Here is a 9992-nt window from a genome sequence, read left to right on the forward strand (position 1 = left end):
CAGTGTCAAAGTTGGGTTAAAAAATCGGTTAGATTCATAAAAACAACATTCATAAAAATTTTTGACGTTTCGTTGAAAGAGATCCACAACAGAGTCATTTTGGTGCTTTGTTTCTTTTTGATATTTGTTGGAGAAGGAGTTAACTGCTCGTGGCGCGTGTCGGAAGTGAGTATTGGTCACACACATTATTTTTGGTTTTCTGCCGCGAAAACTTTCGGCCAACGTGCTTGTGCAGCGTGATCAAAACGCACGGTTTCGATCGACTATCGTAGACGAAGAAGATGCGAAAACGCTAAAACACCTGCGCTTGCACGTGTTGTGAGTGCATGTGAGGACGCGCGCGACGCACGGTGCATTAGGCGATGGCCCGATCAGAACACGAACATACCCCGTGCAACATCCCTTTGGCCCGTGATTCGTTTCGATCGTTACATAAAACTGAATTCCTTTTCCCTTTTCTTTTGTTCCGCCTGGTAGTTTGCAGTTTGTACAGAATCCTTCGGCTGGTCTCGCTCAGCTCGCTGTCCACGGCCATCGTTCTTGTTCCTACCATCAAGGCCATTAGTATCGTGCATCATGGCTGATAAGATTCGCGTTTGCATCGTCGGATCCGGAAACTGGTAAGTGGGGGTCTACCACTCTAGAGTCATAAGTACCCGGAAGGCATTGCGTTTGTTGGCCTTGAACAAACGAGCCCAGATAATGCACCGCAACCCCCGCTCCGATGCAGGAAGCTTGATGAACGGGCATCGCGGGCTCCGAAATGATCCTTGGCTTGGCTTAGAGGTTGGAAGTTTTTCACGAGCGAAAAGCGAAACGTAATCGACGAACGGCATGTTTGGGGTTACGTAAAGCGAACCATCTTCTAGCGAGGGTCGGATGCGCGGGTGTGTGTTTGTGGGGGCGGATCTACTGTATTTGCATCTTATCGCACACCTCGCCGAGAGCCGTTTGTTTGCGAATAAACGTGTCGTCGTCGTTGCTCCGAAAATGGACGGATATGGCGGACGACAAGCAGTGCGCGCCCAAGGTTATCATCCTATTCTGGGACAAGGGATTAATTTTCTTTTGTTTTGCCTACGCCAACGATTCGCGCGTCACGGCGCGTCGCTTTCGCACTGCGTTTGTTTACAACTGTCCAATGGGTCAATGTTTTGCTCCAATTTTTTTGCTTTTTTTTTGTAGGGGTTCGGCCATCGCCAAGATTGTCGGCGTCAATGCCAAGCGGCTGCCCGTGTTCGAGGATCGTGTCACGATGTACGTTTTCGAGGAGATGGTCGACGGCAAGAAGCTAACGGAAGTGATCAACAATACCCACGAGAACGTGAAGTACCTGCCTGGACATAAGCTGCCCGAAAATATCGTAAGTTTGGCGCTGATGCTGAGATACGGGTTGATTCTGCCGACCGTGGGTGGCGGCCGGTGTTTGGGAGTGAAAGTATATTTTTAGTGTGTGTCCGCTTTTATTGTTTTGTCAGCGTGCCAAGCCAGCTGTAACTGGTCTGGGCCCTTCGAGCGCTCTCAGCATTTTCCCTCAAGACACAATTTTTTTCTTTCTTGCCACCCACGGAACATCATGTGTGTGACCCCCGTCGGAGGGCGCCTCAATGTCAAGACCGCAGAAATGGTAATGAGAAAACTAATAATGCATGCCCCACCACGCACGGTTATCTCAAACGGTCTGTTTACTGTTCCGATCGCCGGTGCTGTCGGTTCGCTCGCTTCAAAGTACGTTTTTGTGATGATAAATGGCCGACCCGAGGTTTGCGGGGTTTTATCTAATCGCACTTGGACCATTATGAACTGGTGGCCGCTCCAAAACCCCTGGCCAAATGGATGGAGTTTGGCATTTGATCTTCGGACCCCGCCGAATATGCGCCGCCTGTCTCGGGCCGGAGTTATGTTTTCTGTCACGCCAATATCATAATTGATTTAAACGATCGTCAATATTGGCTTTCTCAATTGTATCGCACAGATAGCCGGAGATAGGCGCGTAAGCGCGCGCACATCAGCCACGTGACTGCACGTGGCAGGTTCGCGGAAGTGTGCACTGCGTGCACTTCGGATGACCTCAACATTGCCATTGAACGTGCTTAGTCATATCCAGTCCCTTTGCGCCCTTGTGTGTGTGCGCGTTCAAGTGCAATATGCTGCCATTGGTGAGGCAAAGTGCATTCTGCCTTTGGTCTGCCTGCTTTGGCAAAATTCCAGCCCTAGTTTTGGACCAGTCCCGCGCGTACTCAATCCATGTGGCGTGCCGTGCCGGGTAAGTGAAAGGTTATCACCTACCGAGTCCGCCGAAGACCTACAAAGAGGAGGCCCACGAGGAGTGGGCGCGATAGCAACAGCCGAACAATGAAATCTTGTTATTTTTGGGCCCCGTTCGTTCGTTCGGAATTTGTTGGCCAAACTGCTTTCTTGTGCTTATCATTAACCTTCGAACTGATAGGCTGTCAACGCCTGGATTTTCGAACGGCCCGCGCCATTTCAATTATGTAAGCGACCGAGCGCTGCGATTTGAAAAGCGAAACAACGCGTCTGAGAGAATGAATGAAAATAGAATTCATCGCCCCGCCTGGTTCTCGATTCCAAGAGTAGTGCCACGGGTCATTAGCATCACCGGCACACGCTATGTTTTCATGCTCCATTCGAACGTTTCGGACAACAAAATGCAATGCGTTTACTCGCTACTCGTTTGAGCAGCGCCGATCGATCGTGCGTGATCGTGTGCGATCGGCGTGACACGTACCGCGCACCGTTAGACTAATCGATTCCTAGTGCGGGTTATTTTTAAACCAGTCAACAGAGGGTGACACAATGGGCCACACACTGCATTCCATTGTGGCTAAACAGAAGAAATAAATCACTTTCCTTTGCTTGATGTTGCGCTTCCCCGTTTTCTAGGTGGCCGTGCCCGATGTCGTTGAGGCGGCGAAGGACGCGGACATTCTCATTTTCGTCGTGCCGCACCAGTTCATCCGTGGCCTCGGTGCGCAGCTGCTGGGCAAAATCAAGACGACCGCCGTCGGTCTGTCGCTGATCAAGGGTTTCGATGTGGCCGAGGGTGGCGGCATGGAGCTGATCTCGCATCTGATCACGAAACACCTGAAGATCCCGTGCTCGGTGCTGATGGGCGCCAATCTGGCCGGCGAGGTGGCCGAGGAGAAGTTTTGCGAAACGACGATCGGTTGCCGGGACATGAAGATCGCCCTGACGCTGCGCGACCTCTTCCAGACGCCCAACTTCCGCGTGGTCGTGGTGGACGACGTGGACGCGGTCGAGATTTGCGGTGCGCTGAAAAACATTGTCGCCTGCGGGGCCGGTTTCGTGGATGGTATGGGCTCGGGCGACAACACGAAGGCGGCCGTCATTCGGTTAGGGCTGATGGAGATGATCAAGTTTGTCGATGTGTTCTACCCAGGCAGCAAGCTGTCGACGTTCTTTGAAAGCTGTGGCGTTGCCGATCTTATCACCACCTGTTACGGTAAGAATATTAGGTGTCACGCAATGGCCACGGTGTGCTCACCCCACTCGTTGTCGTTGCAGGTGGTAGAAACCGTAAAGTTTCGGAAGCGTTCGTTAAGACGGGCAAAACCATCAAGCAGCTGGAGGACGAGATGCTGAACGGGCAGAAGCTCCAGGGTCCGATCACGGCCGAAGAAGTGAACTTTATGCTGAAGAACAAAGGCATGGAAGATAAGTGAGTGTCTGCCTTTCGCGTAGTCCTTCGATCAGACGGTCTAATCCGTTCGATCCTTCTTTTGCAGATTCCCCCTGTTCACGGCAATTCATAGAATCTGCACCGGTCAGGTGAAGCCGCAAGGATTCCTCGACTGTTTGCGCAGCCACCCGGAACACATGTAAGTCAGTCGATCTTGTCGTTTCTTGTCGCTAAACAAACAGACACGCGAAAAGTGCGTCTCATCAGGCCGGGGGCTGCAATGCAATACACTGCCCTAAAGGCCACCTAACAGTCCTCCCCCAAAGGGGGGTGGACGCAAACGAACCGAACCTCGTGTGTTTTAGTACAAAAACAAAACGGACGTAGTAAAAAAGCTTAGGGCAAGAAATCCGCAAAGCGGATTACGTGTATCAGACTGTAGTTGTTACTGTTACTGAAAATATTGTGTGCAATTTATAGTAGAGTCAAATAGAGAGAATCAAAAGACACCCACCACGTGCCTAGCGCTGGTGCCGCGGCCATACCATTTTGAATGGATATTAGGAGCAAACACCAATCAGACACCAAAAATGGGGCCTCCAAATTAAGTAGAACCGCGCGAGTCACGACGATTGAAAAGGCATTGTACTTTAACACCCCGGTTTTGTAGAACATGCGCCCAGCGGCGCTCGTTGATTCGCGTTCGATATTTACAGTTTCCGTTACCCCTATTGCTTCCCGATTTCCCGTTCGATTGACGCTTTCACTGTATTTTTATGCATTTTTCTTCTACACGTTATGGTCAACTGTTTATGTTTCAACAACAATCAGCTTCTTTGTATCTTTCATATTTTCTTTCTGTATGTACGGTGCCGACTGCGTTTGTTGATAACAAAATAATCGGATAAAGTGTGTATGTGTGTCTGTACAGTCGATATTCTGTGTTCCATTCATATGGGATCGCGCGAAAGACTTTGAACTAGTTTAATGATAGCGAATGTTGTGCCTAACGCATTAGTCAATTCTGTTGCAAGTTTTAGCTAGAGGATGATAGTAAATAGTTTCGTTTTTTTGGTTTTGTTATCCTTTTGTTTCATCGCGTATGTGTACTTTTGCTTGTAAGAAAAAACGCAAACGGAAAATGATCAATACATAATAGTACGTAATACATTTATTTTGTTCATATGGGAACTGGTTTCGGTTTTTTTCTTTTCACTTGTTTAGCAGTTTATTTCTTTATTGTTTGAGTCTTTCTCCTCCATTTTATATTAGGTGTATTCCTAGTAGTCCATCGTTTACATATAGGTGGCGCTACTGTTGGATAGAAGGCACAAATATCATCAAATAACTGTCAAATGTCAAGCTTAGGCATCTGTCAACAAATTTGCATCATCACATTTGTCAATTTTTCCATTGTGAGATTGTTATTAACACGAAACCATGTGCAAATTCGAGCCAAAAAAGCGTCATTTGCGGGAAATGTTGTTGTATCACTTTCATCTGAAGAAAACAGCAGCCAAAGCATGCCGGTTGCTTAGAAAGGCTTATGACGATGCTGTTATAGGCGAAACCGGTTGGTTTGATCGGTTTCGGCGCTTCAAAAGAGGTGATTTTTGCACTGAGGACAAGGAGCACCCGGGACCAGTGAAGACGTTCGCAGATGAAGATTTGGAAGCATTGCTGGAAGATGACCCGTGCCAAACACAACAAGAGCTTGCAGATGCATGTGGAGTGGACTAAGGAACAACTTGCAGACGTTTGAAAGCGTTGGGAATGGTCCAAAAGCTGGGAAACTGACTGCCTTACGAGTTGAAGCCAAGGGATGTGGAACGCCGTTTATGCATGAGTGAACAACTGCTCCAACGACACATCCGCAAAGGTTTTTTGGATTGAATAGTTACTGGCGATGAAAAGTGGATTCATTATGATAATCCCAAGCGCAAAAAACCGTATGGATACCCTGGTCATGCGACAACATCGACGACCAAGCAAAATTTCCATGGAGCCAAGCTTCTGCTCTGCATTTGGTGGGATCAGCGTGGCGGAATTTATTATGAGCTGCTGCATCCAAATGAAACAACTGCCGGAGACCGCTACCGACTCCAACTAATGCATTTGAGCCGAGCATTGAAGGAGAAACGGCCAGAATATGGCCAAAGGCATGATAAGCTCATTCTGCAGCACGACAATGCTCGGCCGCATGTCGCGCAACGGGTGAAAACATATCTTCAAATGCTAAAATGAGAGGTCCTGACTCCCCCGCTGTATTCCCCAGATCTGGCTCCTTCGGATTACCATCTCTTTAGATCAATGGCACATGGATTGGCTAAGGAGCGGTTCACTTCGTATGAAGAATGTAAAAATTGGGTTGATCGGTGGATTGCCTTGAAAGATAAGGCATTCTTCCGCGATGGAATCCGAAAATTGCCAGAAAGATGGCAAAAAGTAGTGGCTAGCGACGGACAGTACTTTGAGTGACCAGTTTGTTAAGAGTTTTGAACAATAAACGATTCAATTTGGTAAAAAAACGATGGATTTCCAGGAATACACCTAATACATTCACCGATTCACTTCCCCTGGGCCACCACCTGCTTTCGGGGTTGAGATTGATTCGAATACGAAGCACAATTTTCTGTTAGTTTTAATTGTGCGCGGCTCAAAAAATGCCTTATCGCTATTATGGGTCAGTTTAACGGTTAGTGGGTTAAAAGTGTATTATTACCGATGATCTCGTTTTAATCATTCCAACTTGGCTTTGTTTTGTTTAAGCCCTACTTCTTTTTGATCGCCTATCAAACATTCTTTGAATTAACGTGCGATGTTTTGAAACATTGTCCTTCATGTATTACCAATTTCATTGCAGTGTGATTCGAAATTTAATGTCGTTTAGGAAACGTTGTCCCGGCAATGTGGATGTTTTGCGTGCGTGCATGGATTCGAAAATCTTAAGCTGCGTCTACCATTTCGTGTTTGCACTTGCGATCGCTCGAAACGTGTGGTGTGCTGCATGCTGCTGATGCTTTCAAATGAAGATCAATTCCTTTCAAGCTTCTTTCTCATTAATAAAACACCATTTGCACGCTCTTTGCTATTTGTATTCCATTGGCCTTCCAAGCGGCGCCATTTTGCTTTTTCTTCAACTTTTGGTTCAACTGGTTCTTCCTTTTTTCTATTTTCAAAGGACTAAAAGAAAACGGTCCATTGACCACTAGTTTTACCTATTTTTTTGTTTTTCTTCTCTGTTCCTTCGTTTTAGGACACCAAACATGGCAAAGCTTTAGGGACCTTCATTCCCAGCCAGTGCCATTTACTGTTCCAAAACTAACCGATCACAGCCTAAAGCATTCCAAATGTAGTGCGCAAACCGCAATACTAATCATACACACAGACACAAACCAATGATCATCCATCCAACAACAACAACAACAAGAACAACAGTTCATACAGCAAACGGGCCATAATGTGTGTGGATAACAGAAAACCTGTGTAATAACTCTCTTCCAAGCGATGCCAGAGCATTGCCAACAAGCTTTTTTCGGTTGTGACATTTGTGAGATATCGATAAGTGCTGCTTTGCTTAACTTTGGGAGAAGCCTAACCAAAATACCAAAAAGTAAAAACATAACAAACAGCATAAGCTTGTAAATTCCATTGGAAACGTTTTGTATTAACCGACTGAACCACAAGCTTAACCACTACGGACGGTAGGACGGAAGGTACACACAAACGTTTAGCAACTGATTGGGTAGCAAAAGATAAATTGCGAGGAATAATTGCTTTTCTCGGTAAATGAAGTAGTTTGACACGTGTGTGTGGTACCAACGACTTACTAATAACACTTCCGAACAGATGCGTCCTTCATTCGCTTCCTAACCTCATTCGGTAGCTAGTGTGAAGACCACCGACAGGACACACGGTACCTAGACAACGTTGTCCGGGGTGTCCAGTGTCTCTGAGGTGTGGTTTTGTAGAAAAAAGTGGTTCCAGCCTCACTGGTGATGAGGTTTGCAAGTTTGGAAAGTGAATAAATAGCAGAAAACAATAATTGGAAATCGATTGGTGTTCAAATTGTTGAGAAATTCAAAGTCAAACAAAACAAGTGGGGGCCACTACACTTTGTGTCCGCCGCCGGTATTGATTGTGTGTTGGTTGATCGTGTTGGATTTGCAAACTGTTTTCTCCGTCCTGTGTTTGGTAATTTCTTCTCCTCGTGTGTACTGGTGTTCCTTTGTGAATTAAAGCATTTTTTTAGGTTTGATTTCTGTATCCTTCTGTTTTGTAATCATGTTTTGCATCATCATGCCCTGCACCGTTCGAATGTGTCTTTCATCCTCAGTTGCCCGCGTAGTCCGGCTGTGCCCTAAAGTTCGTTGAGTTGTGTCTCTGTTCCAATAATGCACCGTTTCTTGTACAAGCATCATACGCACATGAGTGTGGGTAGGATAGTGCATATTCGTAATTCTGTATCGTGTGCCAAGAAGGTAAGTACCGTTTCTCTCTGCCGTGATAATAATCTACTCGTTTTGCACCATACATTGGCGACGCGTGAAGCTGGGCTTCCTTTTTCCCTTCGTAGAATTAAGGAACCGATTCTACCGTTATCTGTGTCGTTATAGGCAAACGTTCTCTTAAGATGATCCTCGACTGACGACTGCTTCGGGGATGATGGAGGGTTTTGGACACACACCTCTGTGCCCTAGTGTGCCCGGTGTTTTGCCACGCCAATGTGCGATCTTTACAGGAAATTTAGCGAAACTTTCCACCGGAATGTAAGGATGCGCATGCGAAACGCGAAACCATCACCATAGATTCGAATTTTGAGCCAACCAATTTTAGAACATACTTATTTGATAACTGTTATTCTAGGAATCGCAAAAAAACGTGTACATAGAAATCTAAATAAATTCGAAATAGTTACGATCAGGAGGATCATTGGTGCGTGCTGTTGTTTCGTGTGGTACGGGTAAGTACGTGTCCGAATTTATTCAGTGCTCCAATCTTAGGCAGTTCACCGGCGGACGCGCAACATTTTAAATCCCAAACCCCTTTGGAAACGAGCGGCGGGTGCTTCTCCAGCGTGCGGCGTGAAATGACAGGCCTGCTGGAAAGCAAGCTGTCAAACGCGTTTGACGGCCGTCGACACGTACACTATCGCACAAAAGCAAATCTCACTTCTGGCAATCGCAGCGCCTGCTTTGTATGGAACGAACGGTCCGCGAAGTCGTGTGTACCATGAAGTGGTGGCGACTGAATCCTTGACCGAAGGAAGACAGAAAAAACGGTATTCTGATTCACTGCCTTTCGTTTTTCCCCCCGGAATTGCTGTGTGTGAATTCTTGGGTGTCTAGTTTTTGGAACTGCGATTCACGCGGGCTCACGCACCGAAACTTTGTGGAACGTTCCCGACCACGGAAGTGAATGCCCGTGAAACCAACGGAAAACGACAAGTGCAGAGTGCTTTACGCGCATACGGGCATACTGTTCCACCTGTCCGTGCCTTGTGCACGTGTGAAATCATCGAAAGCAATCCGAATGGGGGGCGACCAAACGGGCGACGGGTTCACAGGATACTCGGCAGACTGGGGACAAGCTTGCTTTGTGACAGTGTCGGAATTGAATTGAAGGCAGTCGCAGCAGTGTGCTGGCATTTTGTAATACCCCCAAACGAAGAAGGGCTCCATCGCCGCCGTAAGTGACTGTGCGTAACACACCATCGTCGAAAGGCTCCACCGAACGGGCGGACGAAAAGCAAGATGGCGTGTGCTGGAGCCCCAATAAATCCTATCCAGCAGTAGCTGGCGATTGTATCCCCCCAGAGGGAAGTGTGTGCTCCACTGCGAATCGCTCGCTGGTCGGGTAAATCTCTCTCTCGCTCGCTCGTGAATCGGCTTAGCCGCACTTTTCGCTCTCCTTTATTGTCCCGCACGCGCTCCCCATTGAACTGGAGCAAGTGCGCCCGCGAGAGAGTGTGCGTGCGTGTGTCATATCCTTTCTTCGGTAGCGGGAATCTCGTAACACGGGAGTTTATTATTGAATGATTCAGTGGAAGGTACTTGCTGCCGAAGGTACGCTTGTGTGTGTGTGTGTGTATGTGTCGGAATGCCGCAGGAAAGGTTTTCGTTTTGCTTTTTTCTGCCTCGACGGTGGTGCATTTTCGGTGTCGAGCTCCTCCCCCCTCTTGTGTGTGTGTCCTGTGGGGCCGGTCCTGTGTCGAAAGCAGAGCATATCATTTCGCGTCGCTGGCGAAAGGTGAAAGGTGTAAGGCATAAATTACATCCACATCCCCGTCGTCAAGCTGGCAAGGAAAAAAAGGATTGCTGAGTGAAGTAAC

At 47.4% G+C, this 9992-nt stretch overlaps 1 protein-coding gene across 1 annotated transcript; it reads left to right on the forward strand.

Moving 5' to 3' along the window:
* The first annotated feature begins 52 nt into the window (after positions 1 to 52).
* On the forward strand, positions 53 to 8590 carry LOC128268385 (glycerol-3-phosphate dehydrogenase [NAD(+)], cytoplasmic). The gene is made up of 7 exons (XM_053005458.1): positions 53 to 165; positions 478 to 620; positions 1186 to 1363; positions 2905 to 3484; positions 3547 to 3700; positions 3768 to 3860; positions 8278 to 8590. The coding sequence occupies exons 2-7, from the start codon at positions 577 to 579 to the stop codon at positions 8291 to 8293; spliced, it is 1065 nt and encodes a 354-aa protein (XP_052861418.1). The 5' UTR covers positions 53 to 165; positions 478 to 576; the 3' UTR covers positions 8294 to 8590.
* The last annotated feature ends 1402 nt before the right edge of the window (positions 8591 to 9992 follow it).

The sequence above is a fragment of the Anopheles cruzii genome, chromosome 2 (genome assembly GCF_943734635.1).
Source record: "Anopheles cruzii chromosome 2, idAnoCruzAS_RS32_06, whole genome shotgun sequence".
Lineage (NCBI taxonomy): Eukaryota > Metazoa > Arthropoda > Insecta > Diptera > Culicidae > Anopheles > Anopheles cruzii.